This window comes from Leopardus geoffroyi, chromosome D1, assembly GCF_018350155.1.
Source record: "Leopardus geoffroyi isolate Oge1 chromosome D1, O.geoffroyi_Oge1_pat1.0, whole genome shotgun sequence".
Lineage (NCBI taxonomy): Eukaryota > Metazoa > Chordata > Mammalia > Carnivora > Felidae > Leopardus > Leopardus geoffroyi.
Window position 1 is genome coordinate 112,462,621 of NC_059329.1, and position 22,899 is coordinate 112,485,519.

Sequence of the window (22,899 nt, forward strand, 5' to 3'; positions counted from 1 at the left end):
GGGGTGGGCGTCCGGGCTTCTAGAAGCCCCCTGATCCCTGGCTCTGAGATGATGGGTCAGGTTACGACGTGAGAGCAGGAACACACTGGTTCCTGTGCGAATCCCCCACGTTGGCACCTGCCGATCGGACAGACCAGGATAGCCAGGATAGCCTTCCACTGCCCAAGAACGTGCCCCTGGGGACCATGTCTAGCCACCCTCCCTGCACGGATGTCCCTGACGCGGCGGAGTTCAGAGGGCCACACACGTGCCCGCTTCCAGGGCTGAGGCCGCCTGGCACCTCTGGGCCTCAGCCTCTCAGTCTCTGAGCAGAGGCCGTCTGGACCCTGTTTTATGTCACAGCAGTTGGATTTTGGAGTTCAACGTCTGTCTGCACTCGGGCGTTACTACCCGTTTGCCGCGGTTCTGCGTGAACTGCCTGTAACACGGGGCGATGGGGCTTCCCGTCTCCCGGGGCCGTGTGCGCAGATGCCCCCGCCGTGCCCGTTCTCGCTACTGACGTTAGTGTTGTTCTTGGAAGAGCCCACGTGAAAAGCAGGCGTACGTGTGGCGGCGGGGGTCGCCCGGGTTGGCATCGTGGGGCTGAAGTCCACGTGCCCTCCGGGGGCTGCGGGCGGCTACAGGTCCGCCCGCACTGCCTGCTGGGCGTTGCTGAACATTTTGTGGCAGCAAATTTCCACGCCCGGAGCTTTGGGTGTTAGGCCTGCCCCTGGCTTAGGGAATCAGAGGTAAAAAACTAACATGACTCGTGGTTTCAAACTTTTCACATGTATTCGGGGTTCGGATGAACCGTTTTGGAGACCTCTAAAAACGTGTTTCCCTCTTTGTGGTAATTGCAGTCTGCTGTGGGCTTTGAATACCAGGGGAAAACTGAGAAACACGCCTCGCAGAAAGGTAAGGCCTGCGGCCGAGGTGGGGGGAGGGCGGTGTCCCCGGAGGTGGTTCCCTGGGGAGGGCGGTGTCGCCTCCGGGGAGGACTGTGCTCTCCAGGTGTCTGGGTCCCGTGTCGCCGCCGCAGAAGCTGTCTTTCTGAGCGGTGTTCCCTGGACGGTCGGCTCTGGGGCCCGGTTTGCGAAATGCTAACGTCCCCCCAACAATGGAAACGCGAGCCTTTAAATCAGTGATGGTTCACTTTTACTGCGCACACGTGCTCTCTGACACGGCGTTGGCTGACCTTTACGGTGTGCCCGTCTTTTAGAACCTTTTTTACCAGCGAAAGCATGTCACCTTCTCAGGGCACTTGATATGTCTCGAGCAAGCTGGTGACTTCTGCCTCTTGCTTGTCATCAGATGAGCCAGGGCGCGGACATTTCCTGTCCCTTTGGAAAGGGATCGCAGCCACGTAGCTTCCAGACGGTTACTTTCCCGAGTGAGAGCACGGCTCGCTTCTGCCCCGGGAAGCAGGTGCCCGTCACAGGCGTGGGGTCCTCGCTGCCCGGGACGCAAGCTTGTAGGCCGAGCCCTGCTCACTGGTGTGTGACCGTGGGTGGCGTTTTCAAACGTGTGCCTCCTCTCCCGGTGACTCCTAACTCCAGAATGTTGTTGTCGTGAGTTGTTGACAAGTGAACAGTCTGTCGTTGGGCTTCGCCCCCGACCCCTGTCTTGTCCCCTCAGATTACTCGAGTGGCTTCGGTGGCAAGTATGGTGTGCAGGCGGACCGCGTGGACAAGAGCGCCGTGGGCTTCGACTACCAGGGCAAGACGGAGAAGCACGAGTCGCAGAAAGGTCGGCCTGCGGCGGCACGTCCTCCCCGCTCGGGGCCCCCCGTGTCCCCCCGTGTCCCTGGCCTCCCACGTCCCCAGAACCAGCCCCGGGGAGACTGGCTCACATTACACGCCCGCAGCCTTTTTACCTGAATGTGTGAGGGCCCTCCTGTCTCTTCCGTGGGCCTAGGGGGTTTGTCGGCCTTCGAACGGCGGCTCAGCCCCGTCCTGTGAAGAGCCTGTAGTCTGCCGAGCCAGGTCGTTCTTCTTTGGACCATGGGATTCAGGCTCTTGGTGGTTTATTTTTTTTATTTTTATTTTTTATTTTTTTTTAAACGTTTATTTATTTTTGAGACAGAGAGAGACAGAGCATGAACGGGGGAGGGTCAGAGAGAGAGGGAGACACAGAATCTGAAACAGGCTCCAGGCTCTGAGCTGTCGGCACAGAGCCCGATGCGGGGCTCGAACTCACGGACCGCGAGATCGTGACCTGAGCCGAAGTCGGCCGCCCAACCGACTGAGCCACCCAGGCGCCCCTCTTGGTGGTTTTTGAAGTTAAAAATCTTGTTCTCTTGTGTCATAGACATATGTGATTACTCAGAAGAGTAAATTCCCAGAAAAGGAATTGCCGGGTCACAGGACCTTGACTTTAAAATTTGGTGGATGCTGGCAGAAGGTCCTTGCAGGCCAGGCTGGTCTTCCTGTCCCTGGTTAGATCCCCTGCCAGGCATCGGTGACAGACTGCTGCATCCGTGCGGGGTGCCCTACAGACGCGGTACCCTCCTGCAGAGGCCGCGGATTGTTGGCTCTTGTGCGTTTATTTCGCGTGCACGTTACATTTTGTTAAGATTTTATCCTTTGTCAGTAATTGCTACATGCAGCCTGCTGCTTAGACTTAGAACCCTGAGGTCACAAGTCACGTGCTCCGGCAACTGAGCCAGCCAGGCACCCCTGCACGTTTGAATATTCTTGTGTATTTATTTATTTGTTTATTTAGAATAATTGGGGGAGGGGCAGAGAGAGATGCCCAAGGAGGCTCCGCACTGTCAGTGCAGAGCCTGACGCGGGGCTTGAACTTGTGAGCCGGGAGATCGTGACCTGAGCTGAAACCCAGAGTCGGATGGTTCACCAAATGAGCCACCCAGGTGCCCCTGCACATTTAAGTTTTTAAAAATAATCGCCAACCCTTACAAGCAGAGAGCTCGCTATATTATTTAAAAACCTGGGTTTCTTTAAAAGACAAGGTTAAACCCCGCCACTGGGAACACCACCGGCTCGGCATTTACCCAGGGAAGCTGCCGGTGGGCCCGCGGGGTGCTTCCCGTCACAGGCCTGCCCGCCTGCCCCGAGGCCGCAGTCTTGGCCCTGGAGTGCGCAGCCCCTGCCTGCTACCCGGGCCCCTCTGCCCACCGTGCCCCTGCCGATCAGGGCCTGCTCTTGGATCCCGCTCGGTGCTGTTCAGACTCTCTCCCCGATGTGGCAGTGAGGAGCAGAAACCGCCTGCGGGAAGTCGGGTGCCTGGGGCAGACGGGGCTCCTCGGCAGCCCCCGGGCCTCCTGAGGGTTCTGATGTTCGCATTCTGTTCCGCGCACGTGTCCCTGGGGGAGCCGTGCTTAAGTATCAGGCCGTGTATTTCCGTGACTTAGCTTTGCGGGGAAGTGAGGTTTCTGGAAGGTGCCTCGTGTGTGTCCTCCTCCTCTGGAGGTGCCACCGGTGCACCTCTGCCGGCTTCAGTTCGTGAAGCAGGGTGAGCTTTCGACAGCTCGCCGCGGCGCCTCCGTGGCTCGTCTCGACCTCAGAAGCTTGGTAACGCGCCTGCTTCTGATCTCCTTTGGAGCGAAGGGAAGATTCGATAGCCGTTCATCTGCTCTGTTTGCTCCTCTGGACGTTTCTGTTCCTACACGTACAAGTGACGCCTTCCAGGGTCCCCCCTGCTAGTGACCTTCCGCTGCGGCCGAGGGATCCTTGTTGGGTTTGTTTCGGTTTTGCTCGGGCGACAGAAGCGCTTTCTCAGAGGTCCCCGCGCTCGACTGCGTTGCTGCCGCGAAAACGGTGCCGCCCTCGTTTGCAGATTACTCCAAGGGCTTCGGGGGCAAGTTTGGCATCGACAAGGACAAGGTGGATAGAAGCGCCGTGGGCTTCGAGTACCAAGGCAAGACGGAGAAGCACGAATCCCAGAAAGGTGACTCCCGTGGTGTCTGCTCTCGCCAGCCGCCGTTCACAGGCTGAGTGTTGTTGACCAGGACGGAAACGGGAAGCGTGGCCAGCCACCCCTAGAGTAGATGCCCCTTTGTAATTCAGCAGTGAACTTTAAGCTTTTTTTTTTTTTTAGAACGTTCATTCACTTTTGAGAGACAGAGTGCGAGTGGGGGAGGGGCACAGACGGGGGGGAGACCCAGAATCCGAAGCAGGCTCTGGGCTCCGAGCTGTCAGCCCAGAGCCTGACGCGGGGCTCGAACTCGTGATCTGCGAGATCGTGACCTGAGCCCAAGTTGGGCGCCCAACTGACCGAGCCTCCCCGGTACCCCTAAACATCGAGCTTTAAAACACAAGTCCCAACACAGCCGTTAAGGAAGAAAATGTGTCTTCACACCTGTTTGGCCCCAGCACCCCGTGACCCCAGCAGTCGCCTGTAATGGTGGCCACGCGCCACACGTCTGTGTTGCAAACGGTGCGATCGTGGTGGCCCGTGGGTGCTGGTTCAGGCTGTGCGGAGCTTCTCGTTGGGGTCCCGTGTGTGTGCGTTCGCGATACGGACACAACAGATCAGGCTGCTTTCCAGACATGCCGTGAGGAGGTCCTCCTCGTGAACGCGTCCCAAAGTTTTGCGAAAGGTCTGGGAGGGGAAGGAGGGATGTGGCGCGTGGCGGGTGTTTGGCCTCGTGGGAAGCGTGCCCTCCGCTAACACTAGCTTGTGGCCTTTTCTTGTGCACGTAGACTATGTGAAAGGGTTTGGAGGAAAGTTTGGCGTGCAGACGGACAGACAAGACAAATGTGCTCTTGGCTGGGATCACCAGGAGAAACTGCAGCTGCACGAGTCCCAGAAAGGTACACTGATTTTGCCTGCTCCTACATGAGATCATTCCAGAATCTTGTTTCTTTTTGTGCACAGTTCCATCCACATCCCGTATTTCTGCAGCGTGTTGTTTTATCTTCACTGTTTGGGGTTGTCCTGTGCCTCCCACGTTTTTGAAAAGCTCTTCAGCTAGTGCAGCGATGAACCCTGCCCCCCCCCCCCCCCCCCCAAGCTGCCGATGAGGCCCTGCGCTCACCTGTGCATCTGAAGCACCTGGCAGGACCCATAGCATTTTCGGGAATGCTGTTTTCTGCCCGCACATGAACTCTGTTGATAGAGTGTGCTGGGCTTCGGGAGGGGAGACGTTGCCTCTACTCGGAAGCGTGTCCCTGGGCCGTAGGGTGCGGGGTGGGGGTGGGGGGGCACCTTCGTGGGTGACGCAGACCTGCACCCGCCCTTGCGGCCAGCACTCCGGGAAGCGGGGCCGTGCGGTCCTTTTGTACACCGTGTCTCTCTTCACGTGCACAGAGACAAGCTCTCGTGTCTGCGGCACGGGTAGGGCCAGGAAGGGACTCTCAGAGCACGGAGTGCCTTTTGTGAATTACTTCAGAGGCAGTTCCTAACCTGTTTTCACATCTTGGCTGAAGCGTTAAGAGTTTCAGTTTGTCCTGTAACCTTGGAGCTGACTTTGGACTGTCTGTGAGCCCGGGAGCTGCTCCCGTCCCTGAGCCCGGCAGAGCCCCTGCCTTCTTTAAATGACACGTTTGATTCGTGCACTCGCTCGTACGATTCTAACCGAATTGCTTCCTCTCTCGGTTTTCCCCACTGTTGCCGGTGGATTTTCAGATTACAAGGCTGGTTTCGGAGGCACATTGGGTGTTCAGTCCGAGAGGCAGGACTCCTGTGCTGTGGGGCTTGAGTACAAGGAGAGACTGGCCAAGCACGAGTCCCAGCAAGGCATAGTCGCTCACCAGCCCCCTCCCCCCGCTTCCCCCCCCCCCCCCCCGCCCCCGCCTTCTGGTGCGGCCGCTTCCAGCACAGACTTCAGGGGCTCAGCCTTCCGAGCTCCCCGCCATCCCTCATCGGGGGCACGGGGGTGTCTGAAACCCACTTTTATGCTGGAGGGATTCTAACTTGCACCCCTCCTTCCTCCACTCCCCCGTTTCCCCTCTATCCTTCAGACTTCGGGTTTGGCAAAATGAGGCTAATGTCACTCTGACCCCATCTTGTGAGTAGTTTCTGGGATGGGCCGTCTCTGGTCTCCCAGCAGCCTTCTACAGGAGCTCGTGCTGTGGACGGTGACCGCTGGGAGCCATTGAGCGCGCTGCCTCGCTGCCTCCGAGACGGGGGGTGGGGACACGTGTGTGGTTCGGCCAGGCCACTAGCCTTAGGCCAGAGGCCAGGTGGCAGCGAGGGGCGTGGGGCAGGCGTGTGGTGGTGTCTTTGGCTGGGGCGGGGATGTTTTTGTGTGTTCTCCGTTTTTGGGTGACACCACCTGTGTCACGTGTGAGTTCTTCACACAGGGCTGACGGTACGTGCCCAGAGCTAAAAAGGGACAGGGACTTTCTGGGCATCGGGAGCCTGAGTGGCAGCTGCCTCTTTTCCTTACTCGATTACAGTCAGGATCGGGACTCAGCCGTTCGGGGTGGGACCCCAGCTGGAGAGCAGTGCGGCCCTGAATCCCGAGGCAGAGTTCAGGCCTCCGGTGCCAGTGTTAGCAACGTGTGCCGGGGGCGGGCGGGGGAAGGCGGACCACGCGCTTGGGTTGGTCCGGCATACGGCCTGGACGTGGCCTTGGCTCCACGTGGCATTGATGCCGCGTGGCGGTGTGACCCTCACGGAGGTCTGCGTTGCCGCGACATGAGTATTCGGCTGCCAGAATTTCCCCGTGGAATTGTTTTTTCTCGTAAAAAGCAAGAGGAGCCCGCGTCTGAGCCTCCTTGTGGCGCTCAGAGCAGGACACCGGAAGGAAGGGGCGGGACGGTCAGCTGTTGCTGGGTGGAGGCCTGTGCTACTGAAGCGGTGCCCTCCCCGGCCCGGGCCGCGGCCCCCTCGCTGTCCCTGCCTGCCAGCCCGCACCCCGCACCCCGCACCCTCTGTCCCTCGGGAGAGTGCGGAAAGCACGCACACACGCCTCTTTTCTGCCCGCCCCTCGCCTGCCTGCGTACTGAGTACCGTCGTAGCAACAAAACTCGCCTTGCGAGGCAAGACCCATCGTCTGGCGGTTCTCGTTTCTTTTCCCTCTGGGTGCGTTTTCTTGGGCTCTTTCCGGATCTGCCTGCACGCGTCTCCTGGCGCTCGACCTGAGAGTAAGTGTCGTGTTGTGCCACATTTCAGACTATTCCAAAGGATTCGGCGGAAAATACGGGGTGCAGAAGGACCGGATGGATAAGGTGAGTGGCCCCGGCGCGGGGTGCGGCGTGCTGGGCCGACGGGGGCGGGAGCTTGCGGAGCCCTTGCCGCGCGCCGCCCCGTGGACCGTCGCTGGTGGGTGCTGGGCCCTGTTCTCAGAGGCACCCACACTCGGAACGCTGCTTCCCGGGTGCTGGGCCCCGCACAGCCATGCTGTGGGGCAGGGAGCAGCCCGGGCGGGCCCCGAGCTCAGCCGCAGCACTATAAAACGCCAAGGCGTGCGGCTGTGCTGCCCTCGGAACCCGGACCTTCAGACGCTAGGGCAGCCTGAGGACGTGTGGCCGCGTGAATTCCCATCAGTAGCAAACCTAATCGGAAGTGGAGTCCCTCGGTCACGTGGCCGCGGTAGAAGAGCTCACCGGCCACATGGGGGCGCTGGCTGCCGTGTGGGAGCACGCGCATCCAGAACGCCCGCCTCACTGCAGGGGGCCCGCGGGACGGTGTCCAGAGCCAGCGCGTTGCTCTCACCGGGACTCTGTCCCCTCTGGTGGCTTCGGAGTCTCAGCAAGTCAGTCCTCACACCCGGGGTGGCTGTGGTCCTGCCACGTCAGTGTGGACTGCCCGGGCTGTGGCTCCAGTGTCCTCAAAGACCGGTCCCGTGCCCGGCCCGTGGTCACAGGTGGCACGGCCGGTCTTCTGGAGTTCCGTCGGACTCACAGCCGACCACACAGATGTCATCACCCAGGGGACTCCACGCATGACCATGTGTGGCCCTGGGAGCGAGGGGCGGGGCACGGGCTTGGGGAGGTGTGGTGACTGCCCGGGTCCCAGTAAATGCGTACAAGGGGTTGAGAGCCGGGTGGCGATGCGAGGTGGTCCCTGAGTGAGATGGGTCGCTGGGACTCGGGTCCACGGCGGGAGTGGTGGAGGGGTGCCCGGCAGGCGGGACCGGGGGGGGGGGTGGAGGGAGGGGGTCGTGGTCAGTGAGGAGGCAGGGTGCGGTGATGGGGAGGCGGCAGCCCCCGGGGTGGCGGCGGAGACGACGCTGAGCGGCGTGCCGGAGAATCGGCTGGACGGGGCAGGCCGTGGTGCAGCGGGACCCACAGGGAACATTCGGGAGGGCGCTGACGCCCTCCTCCCTCAAGGACGGGGCAGGGGTGGGGGTGGCTGGAAAGCGGCATGGCCCGCACCGGCAGTTTGGGAGGGGGTGTCCGGGATGGGGCAGGTCTGGTCACACGGCCAGCAGCCGTGCCTTGCAGGCGAGGCAAGGGTGGCTCAGTGACCCCTCTGTGCTGCGGGCACCAGGACCGGGGGGCCGCCGGCCGGGGAGGGGCAGAGCAGGTGGGCCAGGGGCGCGTGCCCCTCTCAGAGGTTTCTGGCGGCCAGGGGAGCTTGGGTTGCCCTGCTCCCCACCTTGGGGCCCCTTTCTCCTCGTTTGTGTGTCAGAAAACCGGCAGCGTCCTGAGCCTCAGGCCTGTTTCCCTGACAGGGAAACCGAGGATGGCTGGCGCGCTCCGTGAGCCCTTCTGCGCGTCTGGATCCGACAGTCACACTGTCGCTTTGCTGGGACAGAGTTTGTCCTCCAAAATCGACGGGGGGGGGGGGGGTCTTGTGCCTTGGGAAACGTGGGCGATCAGGCCCAGCGAGGCTCGAACGTGGCCCAGCAGAGACATCGGGGCTCCTGCCGGCTCTCGAGCCCCTCTCGGTGGCCGAGGAGGGGGGTGGGCGAGGGGGCTTGGGAGGAGCACACGCTTGGGTTATGATGGCCCGATGCCGGCCGACGCGTAGTTTTGGGGTAGCTTTTTGGCGGGTTTTTTTAGAGCAGTTTTGGCAGACGTGAGAGGACGCTCCAGACGTCTGGCGGACACGCCTGCCCTCACTCGGGCCCACCCTCTCCCCTGACCAGTTATCCGTGCCCCTGCCGGGGCGATGCGTTTGTCACAGCCCCGAACCTGTGCTGACGTGTGTCCGTCGCCCAGGCTCGTGCGGCTGAGATCGGGTGCGCTCCTGACGTTGTCCCCCGTGTGGGTCCACGTGGGTGCATGATGACACATCTCCGCCGGTGCAGGGTCCCGCGGGGTCATCTTTCCGCCCTGACGCCGTACCCCAGCGTGATGCCGGGCGGAGAGGTGGGCGTGGGGCCGGCGGGCTCCTGCGTTGCGGTAGGAGCCCGCACGGGCCGTGGAGGGCGAGGGGGGTGCTCCCCTGAGTGTCCTGCTTCTCTCTTGCTAGAATGCTTCCACCTTCGAGGATGTCACCCAGGGGGCCCCTGCTTATCAGAAGACCATCCCCGTCGAGGCAGGTGAGTTCTGGTGGACGGACCCGGCATCGCATGGGGCTCCCGCAGGGGGCACGGTGCCGGCTGGGAGCGGCTGGGGCAGCAGAGGGCACCCTGGTTCTGCTTCCTCCAGGGACAGCGTTTTGCCCCCCTTGGGCGGAAGGCCAGCCTGTCCCCGCGGACGCCCGCAGGCTCCCGTCAGCCGTGGTGGCAGCCGTCTGGCGACGGGGTCTGTGTTGGGGGCGCCTCCCGAGGCAGGGCTGGGTTAACCGCCCGTCCGCAAGGGCTCTTCTCACTGCCGGGACCGGGTTCTGGGAGGTTCTCCGGTGCCCGCGTCAGCCGCGGCTGTGCTGTGAGGAGTGTGCCGCCTGCCTGCGCAGAGGCTGACGGAGACCTTCCCGCCTCGTCTGTCCCCTGGCCCCGCACAGGCTGCACACGCCCCATCCCCGGAGGTGGCCGCTATGAGAAAAGGCCTCCTTAGGCCCTTCCATCACGTGGGCCAGGCCCTAGAGAGTTTGTTGAGCTGGGGAAACCGTATGGAAAGTGGCAAGTCGAAGATAGGAAGCCGAGTGTCCCCTTTGCTCCCTGGGTCAGCGTTTCTCAGATTTGGTGGCCTCGGGACACTTGCACACCTGTGGGGATCACTGAGGGCCCCCGAGAGCTTTCGTGTGTGGGGGTTGCGTCTCCTGATCTCTTCTGTAGTGAGGTTGAACCAAGAATTTAAGAGGGCGCCTGGGTGGCTCGGTAGGTTGAGCGTCCGACTTCCGCTCAGGTCATGATCTCACAGTTTATCGGTCGGAGCCCAGTGTGGGGCTCTGTGCTGACAGCTCGGAGCCTGGAGCCTGCTTCGGATTCTGGGTCTCCCTCTCTCTCCACCCCTCCCCTTCTCCTGGTCTGTTTCTCTCTTTCAAAAAAAAAACAAACATTAAGAGAAACAAAAACCCGAGAATCTCGGATGTTACAAATAACGATAAAATATTACGCATTCACGTAACGATATTCTCCGTGGAAAAAGTAAGTACGTTTTCCAAACCGTGTAGAAGTGCGGCATTGGCATTGGCTTAGCGCAAGGTCTTTATTCTCACGGCTGCTTCTGCCTTCAGTGTCTTGTGGCCAATCACGTTTAGGAAGGCGATCGGACCCCCCAGATGCACAGGTGGAGGCGAGAAGGGCGTGGCGGTAGCTCCTCGGGTCCCTGGACGCTCTTTCACGATGGCGGTCTCAGACGGGCGGGGGTTCCCGCTTGTCTTGGGGGTTAGGTGCCCGCACCGAGTGGCCTGGTTCTGTAGCACGCAGTGGGCGTTCGGAAGATACTAGGCCACTGAGTTCAGCTGATCTTTGAAGTGTGGTGTTTCTTTGCATTGTACAAAACCCCGGCTCACGTTCGTTAATGGAATTCTCCATCTTGTCAGCATCTCCAGGGAAAATTGGGGACCTGTCACGCTCGCAGTAGCGGGTACGAGTTTTCCACAATCGTGACTTTTCTTGAACGCGTGACTTCGCCGTTGCCCAATAACTGCACACGACGACTCCGTTCCGCCACTTTAGAGGCGTGTCCGCCACAGGCCGGCCCGCGTGGGCTCCGGCCTCGTCGGTTATTTCAGGCCAGAGAACATTCCCTGGAGAATCAGATCAGCGTGCGCCTCAGCCGCGCCAGTGGTTTTCCTCGAGGCCACAGGGCTTGCGCCTGCGGCCCCTCCCGCCCGTCTCAGGGGGTGGACAGACGTGTTCTCAGGGCTCGAGAGCTACAGCACGTCAGTGCTCGCCGTCTTATCGAGGGCCCCCTCAGGGAGGAAGAGCTGCTGTTCGGAACGTGAAGCGCTCCAGTGCGAGGCCTCCGCCGTCCCGTGGTCCTGCACCGCGTGCGGCCGACAGAGTGGCCCGGAGGAGGCGGGCCGCCGGGGGACGCCTCCACGCCCGGCTGGCTCCCGCGGTGCTCCGGTCCAGGGGAGCCGTCGCTGCTCTGACGCCAGCCGTGCCCCTCTCTCCTCCCCCCTGCAGCAAACAGCAGAACCAGCAACATTAGAGCGAACTTTGAAAACCTGGCGAAGGAGAAGGAGCAGGAGGACAGGCGGAAGGCGGAAGCGGAGAGGGCGCAGAGGATGGCCAAGGAGAGACGGGAGCAGGAAGAGGCCCGGAGGCAGCTACACGTGAGTCCAGCGGGTCCCGGAGGGACCGGGTTTGAGCCCTAACTGCGGGCTGTGCTCTCAGGAGCCCCGGGGCTTCACCCCACACGTAAGGGAGCCTTTGGCTGCCTGGTGCCGGACTGTCCGCCATGCTGCTGACCCGCAAGCCTGCCCGCCGCTGAGCCCTGTCCCGATGTGCCCCTGGCCGTGTCTGTTCCGACCTGTCACCTCTGGACCTCTCCCCCCGGGGAGAGGGCCGAGGGTGCGAAAGGAGCCCCCCGTGAAGCGGCCGCCCTGCTTTCTGCTTCTTGTGTGACCCTTGCGGCTTTCTGTTCCTGGTCTGTCGCTGTCGCCTGTGTTCTGTGTCCCGCGTGTCGCCAGAGAAGGTGGGGGCGGGGGGCGGACGCGAGCAGGCGGGCGTGGGCTCGTCCCGTCCTCAGCCTTCTCTGCATGGACCGGACGTCCGTGGCACGTCACCTACTAGCCAGGCAGCCTGTGCGCCACGGCCCCACGGCCCCCTGTGAACGGGCGCGGAGGAGCTCACCGCCGCTCTCTGCAGGGCTGCTACGTGGAGTCAGAGGGCACGAGCAGTGTTTACTTCCGTGGGCCCTTCCTCCCCAGATCGGTGGTTTGGGCCCCGAGAACCCCCAGCGAGGGGAGACGGGCACCCGAGGCATGAGCAAGCCCTGAAAGTTCCTAGTGCACGCAGGGTAACAGCACGTTGGTGTAATTGCTGCTTTTTTTATTTTTTTATGTTTATGTCTTTACTTTGAGAGAGACAGAACACGGGTGGGGGAGAGGGAGAGAGCATCCCAAGCGGGTTCGGCCGGAGGGCTGTGCCCCTGACGTCCCGCCTGTGCTGTGAGCGCAGAGCCCGATATGGGGCTTGAACTCTCGAACCACGAGATCGTGACCTGAGCCGAAAATCAAGCGTTGGACGCTTAACCGACTGAGCCACCAGGCGCCCGTGTTGCTTTTCTTTCTGCAAGTGATTAACGCCTTCCTCACGTTACGCCTCGAGGCTTTAACCGCCGAGGCCCGTCAGCGCCCGCAAGGTTCAGAGGAGCGGGCGGCTGGAGAAGGGCCGCGTCCGCGGTTCTGCCGCGCTCGCGCCTTCGCTTCGAGCCCCCCGCCGCCCCTTCTGCCGTGTCGTCCCCGCTTCCGGCCCCTACCCTGTTGTCTGCTCCTCCCCGTGCGCGACTCCCAGCCCAGCGCCCCTCAGCCCGGAGTCCTCTTGGCTGTGGGAGGCTCCCCTTGGCGGGTGGGCCGGTCTTCGCGAATCCACGCGTGCTGGGCCGTCGGGTCTCGGTAGCTCCCACGAGAAGGGCCCGCGGCCAGGCGCTTTGACGGGCCGTCGCGGAGCCTCGTACGGCGAGTCGCACGTGCACGGCGGCCCGGACACAAGCCCGTCCGGCCTTGGGACCCTCACCCGTGGGTGGTTCCGAGCAGTCTGTGCGCTTGATGGTGCTGCCGCTGCCTGGCGCGTGGCCCCGGGGCGCCGGCCGCCCTCTCTCGGTCTCCGTCTCAGCAGTTCGTTCACGACAGCCCCACCGCGCAGGCTGGCAGCCGGCGCTGCCTTCCTGGGGCCGCCACGCCCCACGGTCACGGCCACGGTGGAGGCAACACGCGTTTATCCTCTCTCAGCTGTGGAGGCTCCGGGGGGCCATCCGCCCCCTCGCCTTCGCCCGCTTCTAGAGACGCCCGCCTTCCCTGGCTCGGGGCCCCTTCCAGCCTCCGCTTCCGGGACCGCGTGTCCTCATCCGCCTCGCACGTGCCTGCTTCCCTCCGGGAAGGAAGGAGCCCTGTGGTTCCATCGGGCCCCGGGGAGCCCGCGGCCGTCTCTCGTCTCCTGTCGAACCTCTTACACCCTCGGTCCCTCTGGCCCTGTGAGGTCGCCCCCCCCCCCCCCCCCGCCGGGATCTGGGGGACGTGCCGTCCACGCCTTCGAGGCGCCGCTATTCCGTCCTCCGCTGTCCACCTTCTGGCCCCAGGTTTTCCTGTGCGCGTCCTCCGCGCAGAGCACGCTCACCCCGTTTTCACGGCCCCAGAAGCGTCCGTCATTCCAGCGTGAGCTCAGAGCTGCGACATCCTTGTCCGAACCCCTAGATTGGGGTGTGCGGGGCGCGGGGCGGCCGTGCTGCTGCCGGGCTCTCTGCACGGCTGTGCCCACCCTCTTCTGCCCGTGGTGGCGGCAGGAGGGCTGCGCCCCTGACATCCCATCTGTGACAATGCCTGACCTTCACGCCCCCTTGTTCTCTCGGTCCCAGGTGCTTGTCTCCGTGCTTAGTCTTCCCCGCACTTGGCTGTAGTGTGCACTCGGCTGTGGCCTTTCCCTGGGAAGTCCTGCTGTGGAGGCGGCCTGGTGACGACCCTTTCTCGTCTCTCGATTACAGGAGCAAGCCCAAGCCCAAGCCCAGAAGCAAACCCCCCCCACGTCTCCCACCCCTCAGCCGGCTGAGGAGAGGCCGCCCTCAAGCCCCGTCTATGAGGTTGGTGTTTTCATTCAGTTTGCGAACGAGTCTCTGACTCTGCAAAGACGCCCTTCCCCTGTCGAAGCCACCGTGCACGGGGAGGGACCCCCACATATTCTGTTTGGTGCCCGACCCGAGAGGGTGGCCTGGAGAGTAGCCCTCGTGAGCGCTGGGGGGGGGCGGGGGGGGGCACAGTGCTCAGCCAGTCCGTCGCCTCCTGGTAGATCCCCTGATGCCGCGGATGTGGGTTCTGGTCTTCATGTCACTTACTCTGTGACCCGCTCTCCCTCCCGGACGCCTGTGTCCCGGCACCCACCTGCCACCCTCCCCGTGACCTGGCTTCGCCGGCCGCCCTCCCCGCTCTCCTTCCCTCAGTCCCCCTCGCACACTGTGTTCCCCAGAGACTGTCCTCGGCCCTTACTCCTCAGTCTCGTCGTCGGTGTCTCGTGACCGCCCACCTGTGCCCCAGAACCCGTGTCTCTGAATTACTGGGCTCTCCGCCTCTCGGGGGCACCCCTGGCCGTGGGCCCATGACCACTCCTGGCCGAGCCCTGCATCCTGTCCCCTGCATCCCCGCGGCCACTGCCCCGCTTCCCGTGCCCACCTTCTCACCAGGAGGTCGTCAGAGGCCACTGGGGCGTGAGGGACAGAACGCAACTCAGCTCAGCTGAGTCTTGAGGGAGTGAGCCGTCTGGGTCGCTCGTGAACCTGGGAGAGCGTCAGACGGCACGTCTGGGTCCCGGAGGTGGGGGGGAGGCCAGGGTCACGTGGCCACCGGGGCCCTGTCCAGGCTGCCTCTCCCTCTGCACGGCGGCCGTGCCCCCTGGACTCGTAGGCCCCGCAGCCCTACTTGCGGGCGTGGGGGGCCCGTGATGGGGGGAAGTTACTCGGCAGGAAATGGCACGTGGCCCCTTCACGCTGCTTCGCCGCGACCGGAGTCTGAGTGTTCTTTGAACGTCAGCGGGTGCGAGGCCTCCTCGTTCGCGCGTGCACGTGGCCGATCCCGCTAGGACTGAGACAGAGCTGCGTGTCGGGACTCGTTGCCGGCCGCAGCAGATGTCTCCTCGACGCTCCCCTCCCCCAGGACGCGGTTTCGTTCAAGGCTGAGCCGCAGCCCACGTACAGCGTGGAGGCCGCCGACTACCGAGAGGCTGGTGGCCAGCAGGGCCTGGCCTACGCCCCGGACGCCGTCTACGAGGCCGCGGAGGCCCCGGGCCACTATCAAGCAGGTATGGGCGCAGGGGCGCCTGCCACGCCCCCCTCTGCCTCTGCTCCTTCGCGAGAACGTCCGTCACCCTGTTGCCTGGCCCCTTCCACCTTCCCCCTGCTTGTGGGGTGTCCACCCCCCTGCCGGGAGGGCACCCGACCTCTCGGGTGTGGTTTCTGGAAGGCCCTGCTGCTCTGGGGCGGCCCGCGGGGCCGAGTGGGAAGCAGGGGCCTCTGCTGCTCTCTCTCCAAAGTGGAAGCTGGCGACAGCCGGGCTCCGGGAGGCCGGAGTGTCTTGAGGTTTTCGGGAACAGCTTCCATACACCCCGAAGAGTTTATAGACGCTTCGGCGGGACGAACACCGAAATCGGTTTCTTATCTTTAAAGACGAGATTTCGTTCAATACGTTTGGACAGATTTAACCTGAACCCATCAGACAGCACACCTCACGATGGAATCTTACCTTTTCCCCAAGCGTGACTGGGGGCATTTGGGCAGTGCGGTCCTCCCGCGGCTTGCCAGTCACTTAACCACGATGTGACCCTTCCTGAAAGTACTAAATCTTTAAACCTTCAAAAACCATTCTCTGAAAGGCGTCACGGTACCCGTCCGGGTCACCGTGCGCGCCTGGTGGTGTCGGCGTTGGGAAGGGGGGGGTTTGTTCCTCAGAAGCCGGAGTCCTTCCTCCTGATTCTCGCCCGGCACCCCCCATGGCCTCTCCCGCCCGGAAGGCCTCGCGGACAAGTAATTAACGGCGGACGGCTCCGTGGTGCTGCCCTTACCCCTCAGCTCTTGTCTTGGTTTATTTTTAGAGGAGAACACCTACGACGAATACGAAAACGACCTTGGGATCACGGCTGTCGCCCTCTACGACTACCAGGCTGGTGAGATGCCCACGTGCCCATTGGCACTCGTTTCCACAGCCACTCCGCTCTTGGGAGTTTGACTCCGAGAGCATTGTTAACAGCGTTTAAAAGTTTGGGATGATCTCACAGTCACAAAAATGCCCCCTTTCTCTGCATTTCCGCACCTCCCCGAACCTCCCATCACTCGTGGCCGCAGTGTTGTCCCTGCGCCTAGAGACCCCAGTGTGAATTCCCCAAAACCAAGGATGCTGCCCACACTAAAGGCACGGTCCCCCCTCCAAGTGAGACAGTCGGCACTGAGATGCCAGGATGCCTGCGGACTAGCCACATTTTCCCGGCCGTCCGGGCACCTCGTGTCCTGTCGGGGCCGCTTCCCTCCGCTCCGCATCACCTTACCGCCTCTCCTCCCGGGCTGACCCCCGGCCGGCCTGAGGCCATGCTCCTGTGAGGGGGCGGCCACGGAGAGTTTCCTGCTCCCCTCCTGTGGTTTACGGACGTGCCCACGCGCTTGGGTGCCTGGGTGTGGGTTTTGTGAAATTGGGCATCTGTAATTTGTACGACCTGGTGGGTTTATCCTGGTGCTGTGCCGCGCGGGCTGCCGTCTGGGCTCCCCTGTGCGCCCCGTGAAAGTCCCCTGTGCGGTGGGAGGAGCCTGGCGTCCGGAGCCTGGGCACGCGTGCTGTGCTGCCCGGCCCGGGTGCAGAGGTCCAGGTGTCTGCCCGGCGGGGCCCGTGGCGGGAGACCCTGCGGTTCACCGTCCTTTCTCTGCATCCTCCTCTTTCCTAGCGGGTGACGACGAGATCTCCTTCGACCCCGACGACATCATCACCAACATAGAGATGATCGATGACGGCTGGTGGCGGGGGCTCTGTAAGGGCAGGTACGGGCTCTTCCCGGCCAACTACGTGGAGCTGCGGCAGTAGGCCCGCCGGCCCCGCGCCACGCGTCACTCCCGCCGTCCGTGGGTTTCCGGGGCCGGGAGGGCCGTGGACGTGCGCTTTTATATTTAATACTTCTGCTGATGCTTTTGGAAATGTTTATGCCACAGAATTTGCTAATATATTGTAATCACGTTCCTTAGGAGGACTTTGGTCATTGATTTTACGCATTCGAGGTATTTTCTTTCTTTTTCTTTTCCTTTTTTTTTTTTTTTTTTTTTTGCCAAATCGTCACATGGAGCCATTTGGGGGACCGTTAGTTCTCCTGAGGGCGTGGTATTGTCCTCGCCCCTCGACGGCGGCGTTCGGGGCCCCTGACGGACGTGGTCGTGTGGGTGTCGGGTGGGGCTTGCCGTCCCAGGAGGAGGGAGGCCTGACGGGAGGTCAGGACCAAGGGGAGGGTAGAGGGCGGTGGCTGTGTCTCCAGATGGGAGCACCCTGTGCTGGGAGGCCCCGGGACTTGTTCCCCAGGCCCAGTCCCCTTCCCGCCTCCCTCCCCCGACTGCCGCCACCCGCCAAGCAGTGTCCCCAGTGTGTTACCGGAGGGCCTCCCCTGGCCGCACGCGGCTCTGCGTCTGTTGCGTGAGAAAACGGCCCCCACTGCGGGCAGGCAGGTGCCTTCTCTGCCGGAAACTGCCAGAAACGTTCTTCCTGTCGAGGCACCCCTGCGCTTTGTGCCAAAATACCGTGTCAGGACGGTAGGATGGGATGGCGGACTCGGCTAAGAGGTGGAGCGGAGAGGGCCTCCTCCTGGCCAGGATGTCCCCCGTGGGTGCTGCACGGGGGGCCGCTGCCCTCCTGGGGGCCTGGCGGCCGGGTCAGCGCCTGCCGCGGTCACAGTGGTGTCTTCCCGGGTCTGTGGGGGGCGGTCTCCGGAGTTCGAGACGTTGGCATCCGTTTCCTGGAGTGCATTTCTGCATAGTCCTCGCTTTACCACAGTTAGGTTGGGTTTTATATGCAATTATTGTATCTAAGTTTCTGTAGCACACGTCCTAGGTATGGTTTTTTTTTTTTTTAATTAAATATTCAAAATAAACTTTTTTTGATCCACTTGCTTGCTGATTTTGTTTTGGGATTTAGTCACTTAGGTGGCTCCCTGACCCCTGACCCTGTAATTTCTCAGCTCTAGACCAACTAAGGATCCCCCTTTTAAGAGGCACTTTTTATGAGGGAACTGTATTTAGGCTCTGACGTTGTCAAGTTTTTGGACAAGGATTCTAAGCAAAATAGGAAACGTTCCTTTAGAAATCCAGTCTTTGAACTATGCTTCCGAAACCCCGAGATGGTTATCGTGCGGCCCAGGCTCCGTTTTCCTTTGGGGTGCAGTAAATCGAGGTCCAAGAGAGCAACACTCGTGAGCAGAGGGGCTGGTGGACGCGAGGCCTGGCTCCTGGGCCTGCCCTGGGCCGACCGCTGGACACGGTAACCTGGAAGCAGCCGGTGGACGCGGGGCGTGCGGAGGCTGGCGTGGACCTGACCGGGTGGACAGCTTCGGTGAGCAGACGTGGGCCGCCCAGCTGAGAGGCGGTCCGCTCCTGGTCATGCGGGTTCGTGCCGTGGAGCCGTCCCCCCTCGCCGTCTGGTGTGGGGGGGCCGCGTGCTGTCCGCAGACCTGGCCCCCCAGAGGCCACGGCCAGAGGCAGGCCTCCCCTGGCGGGCGTCTCGTGTGGCAGGACAGGGCTTTGAGACTTCTGGAAAAGCTGCCCTCGCCGCCCCTGGAAGACCCGGGGGGTGGGTTGGGGGGGGCAGCACAGATCACAGACCATCCAGATTCACGCGTTTTTCCTTTTTTCAGGAGCTGGTGTCCCCCACCGCCCCGGGGTAGTGGTAGGGACCTTGTGCCTCTGTTCTTCTGTGTGTGTTTCACTCGGCATCATGTCCCCCGGGTCCACAGCCACGTTGTGGCAGGCATCAGGGTGTCCCTCCTTGTCAGGGCCGAGTGACAGTCCAGGGTGGGGCCAGACCTCGTCCATCCACTTGTCTGTTCACGGACATTGGGCTTGCCTCCGCCTGTTGGCTGCTGTGTTCCTGTTTCCTCACGCACCTGCTCCGTCCGGCTGCCCGGCCCACCCCAGTCCGCCGACGCCCCCTCGGGGATCCCCGGGGGCTGGGGCCGGAGCTGCGTCTTACCTGACGTGCCCCCAGGTTCTGCCGCCACATCTGTCCTGGGAACGTTCTCAGCAGCCGCTCCCGGGACCCCCTTGTCCCTTCTTGGTCCTAATGTGTGATACTCTCTCCTCCGGACTTTTAAATGGCGGGGTGCCCCAGGGCTTTGTCCTCGGACACATTCCTGGCCTGCAGACACCCACACTTGGGGACGATCCTGCAGACGGGCCTCCCCGTCCAGATGCCGAACCGCCTTCTTGCCGTCCCTGTGCGGCCGGACTCCAAAGCTGACCCCACGCCTGCCCCTCCTGCGGACCCTCGACTTCGCAAAGGCATCTCCATCCTTCCCTTTCTGACGCCTGCAGCCTTGGAGTCACCCTGACTTCTTCCTTCTCCCCTCTGGCCCATCTGCTAGCCAGCTGTCCGCCGTGACGGGGAGGCATGGTCCGCCTTCCTGCTCCCACCCCGTCCAGGTCCCTCCCAGCCGCGGTTCCGACCTCCCCTGCCCTCTGAAGACGTTTCCAACGTGAATTCACATCCCTCCTGGGACTCTGAACCCCAGAGCAGCTTCTGTTTCCCTGGGAGTCAGGCTGCGGTCCTCACCAAGGGTCCCGAGGCTGACCGCCCCTCCCGCTCTCCCTCCTGACAAGCCAGCACGTCGCTGCCTCAGGGCCTTTGCTCTTTGGAGTGTTCCTTCTGCCAGTGCCCCCAGGCTCACTCCCTCCCCCGCCAGCCGGTGTTCCCTCAAAGTCTACTTAAGACTGTGGGTCTCCCCAAACCCAGCCCCCACCCCTTTCCCTTCTCTTTATCACGGCGGACAGTACGTACATCACATTGTGCGGTTTGTTGTTGTTTTTTTTGAGATTGTATTTTTAAGTAATCTCCACATCTGGTAGCAGGACTCAGACTGACAGCCTCGAGATCAAGAGCCACATGTTCTATCGGCGGAACCAGCCAGGTGCCCCTGTGTGATTTTTAAAACCAGTTTATTGAGATACAGTTCACAAATCTCACGGGTCCCCCATCTCAGGCACGTAGGTGGGTGGTTTTCAGTGCGTTCAGGTTTGTGAGCCGCATGTTAGAATCCCCCCGTCTCCCAGAGAGAACCCCTGCGCCCGTGGGCGGTCACTCCCCGATCCCCTGCCCCAGGCACCACCCAACTCCCCTCCTTTCTGGGTTTGCCCTTGCTGGACATACCGTGTCCGTGCAATCCGCACCGTCTCTTCTGAACGGGAGCTGTGCCCCGTCTCCCGCCTGGGCCGTGGGCTCCGCGTTGCCGACTCACCGGACCTGTACCGTTCACCGTGTAAGGGAAACGCCATACGTTGTTAATCCAAAGTGTTTTTTGAGTAGATCTTTCTGGCCCCCAATAAGTCGATTCAGAAGTTGCCTCTGAGCATCGTTGCCAGGGGAGAGGCCGGGTTCCTATAGGCGGGGGTGGAAGGAAGGCGAGGTAGAGGGTCCTGGGAGGCCTGTGTGCACACCGGCCCTTTTTACTACTTACTTTGTTGTACCGGTTGCGAGTTGCAAATCCCATGGTATAAAAGCATTAGGAGCTGAGGTCCGAAGGCACACAGACAGTGCCACACGGCCCGTCGTGAAAAACGAAACCTGTTCCCCCTCCGTCCTCTCCTTCGTGCCCTGGAGGTGATTCTGTCAGTGACTTGCGGGAAGGAGTCTCTGTATACAAGCGCACGCGTAGAAACAAGTGACTTTTTTAATACGCACAGAGGTTCACACGGTGTCTCGCCGCATGTAACTTGCTCTTTCGTTTTATTTTTATTTGTTAAGTTTGTTTATTTTGAGAGAGAGCGCCCACGCGGGGGAGGAGGGGCAGAGGGAGGGAGAGAGAGAATCCCAGGCAGGCTTCCACGCTGCCAGCGCAGAGCCCGATGCGAGGCTCGAACCCTACAACCGGAGATCGCGACCTGGGCTGAAGCCGAGAGTCGGAGCGAGCCTCCCAGGCGCCCCTGCAACTTGCTTCTTGAACAATACGTTTTGTCTGGCTTTAGTACATCTTTTTGTGTCCCCCGTGCAGAATCTCACTTGGGAACGTGGCGATTAGGCGAGCCCCACAGATGGATGTTTATTTTGCTGTCACGGACGGTGCCTCTCGGTGTCCCGGCATTCCTGGGTGCAGGCGTCCGGAGGGTGAGCGAGTGGAGGGGGTGGCTGAGTGCCGGAGAGACCACTGCTTGCCTTTCCCCCACTTCCTAATCACCCATCTCAGTTGTCTTCAGAAGTGCAGCCCGGTTAAAAGACCGTATTTCCCATCACTTACGCGACGAGGCTACGTGAGTGGTTTGGAAGTGAAACCTGGTTGTGGAGGATTTCTGGGGACGGTCCTCGCAGAGGGGACTGACGGTGGGAGTGTCTTTTGACCTCTCTCCTCTTCCCGTTTCTCTTTTCTGTTGTCTGGAATGTGGGTGTGATGGCTGGAGCTCTGCCAGCTCTCACGGACTACGAGGTACCTCAACGGTACTTTCTGAGGATAGTGGAACAGAAAGATAGGAAGAGCCTGGGTTCGTGACAACACCAAGGAGCTGCCCCGTTGGGTTTTGCACGCTTCGGTACCTTTTTTTGTTGGCTTGTGTGTTCTGATGAAGCAGAGAGAGAAACTTTTATTCTGTCTAAACCATTGTCATTTCTGCTGTAAGTGCAAACAGCTTCCCAGCTGATTCGCTGGGTCCGCGAATATGAAATTTCCCTCTGAAAAGGTTTGCATTAGCCTCCACGTGAGAACACGTCTCTTCTTTGGCCGAACTCAAGTGTTGTAATAACGTGAGATCTCTGACAATCTAGTAAGTGAAGATGCATATTCTTGTTACTTGGGCTTCATTTTATCCTCAGTGGTCGGTCCCCTTCTTTCCTTGCTTCTCTGTCCTTTTCATTGTCTGTTTGCTCCGTACTCGCGAGTGACTCACGACGGGCTCGTGGTAAAAATTCAAAACAAGGACTTTCGGTCCTGGAAATACTGGGGACTAGGCGTTATGACACCCGTCTTGCCACAAAATACCTAAAGTGTGAGATGAGTTGCAACAAACCTCTTTTACACGTAGAGCCGAGCCTGTAGGAAGGTCGAGGACATCTTCAGGGGCCAAAGCAGAAGAAGCAGCAGGAGCAGAACAGAGGGGCTCGCCCTCGAGGTCTGAGTAGTGTGAGGTCATCGGTTACAGCCGGCGGAACCGACAGCCGAGGGGTTTGCGCGCACGGGGGTTGGGAGGTAAGGCTCCCGGCCGAGCAGGGTGCACGCAGCCCTGGGCAGAGGAGCCCAGTGAAACCGGGGCCCTCAGCGGGGAGGCATCTGCCCATTGGCAATGCTGGAGACCAAAGTAACTTGTCTGCCTGGCCCTCAGATCTGGGCTGGGGAAAAGAGGTTGTGTGACGTTTGGTCAGTGCGGCCGAAACGGGCGTCTGGGTGGCGCGGTTGGTTGAGCGTCCGACTGTGGCTCGGGTCACGATCTTGTGGTTTGTGAGTTTGAGCCCCACGTCAGGCTTTGCCCTGACAGCTCGGAGCCTGCTTGGGATTCTCTGCCTCCCTCCCTCTCTGCTCTTTCCCCGCTCACGCTCGGTCTCTCTCTCTCAAAAATCAGTAAGTATTAAAAAATCCTTTTCGAGAATTAGGGATGCGGGGATAAAGAGACAGTCTCTGCAGGTCCATAGAAAGCGGAGTAGTGGTTACGAGGGGCTGGAGGACGGGGGAAGGAGGGAGTGACTGCCAGTGGCTCTCGGGTTTCCTTTTGGGGTGGTGATGTCCCCGCACTCGATGCAGGTGGAGGTCGCACGACATTGTGAATGCACCACGTGCCGTTGACTTGCACGCTAAAATGGCAAATG

The 22,899-nt window shown here is 61.3% G+C and overlaps 1 protein-coding gene and 1 long non-coding RNA gene across 6 annotated transcripts in view; one reads left to right on the top strand and one right to left on the bottom strand.

Moving 5' to 3' along the window:
- The window catches only part of CTTN (cortactin), a 30,605-nt gene extending 12,599 nt beyond the window's left edge, over positions 1-18,006 (top strand). For 4 of the 5 annotated variants that reach the window (XM_045486247.1, XM_045486249.1, XM_045486248.1 and 1 more), the window contains exons 7-17: positions 840-894; positions 1,615-1,725; positions 3,775-3,885; positions 4,641-4,751; positions 7,057-7,112; positions 9,304-9,373; positions 11,351-11,499; positions 13,869-13,964; positions 15,031-15,175; positions 15,965-16,036; positions 16,805-18,006. In XM_045486247.1, coding sequence (XP_045342203.1) covers positions 840-894; positions 1,615-1,725; positions 3,775-3,885; positions 4,641-4,751; positions 7,057-7,112; positions 9,304-9,373; positions 11,351-11,499; positions 13,869-13,964; positions 15,031-15,175; positions 15,965-16,036; positions 16,805-16,941 — 1,113 coding nt within the window. In that variant the 3' untranslated portion in view covers positions 16,942-18,006. Of the gene's footprint in view, positions 1-839; positions 895-1,614; positions 1,726-3,774; positions 3,886-4,640; positions 4,752-5,565; positions 5,677-7,056; positions 7,113-9,303; positions 9,374-11,350; positions 11,500-13,868; positions 13,965-15,030; positions 15,176-15,964; positions 16,037-16,804 lie in introns of all 5 variants that reach the window. The other variant, XM_045486251.1, reaches the window with a different exon arrangement.
- LOC123602066 lies at positions 354-16,192 on the bottom strand. Its single transcript, XR_006714350.1, has 3 exons — positions 16,080-16,192; positions 1,148-1,154; positions 354-366 (listed from the first exon to the last, which is right to left on the bottom strand). It is a non-coding gene; the product is annotated as an uncharacterized LOC123602066 (long non-coding RNA).
- Positions 18,007-22,899: the final 4,893 nt, after the last annotated feature.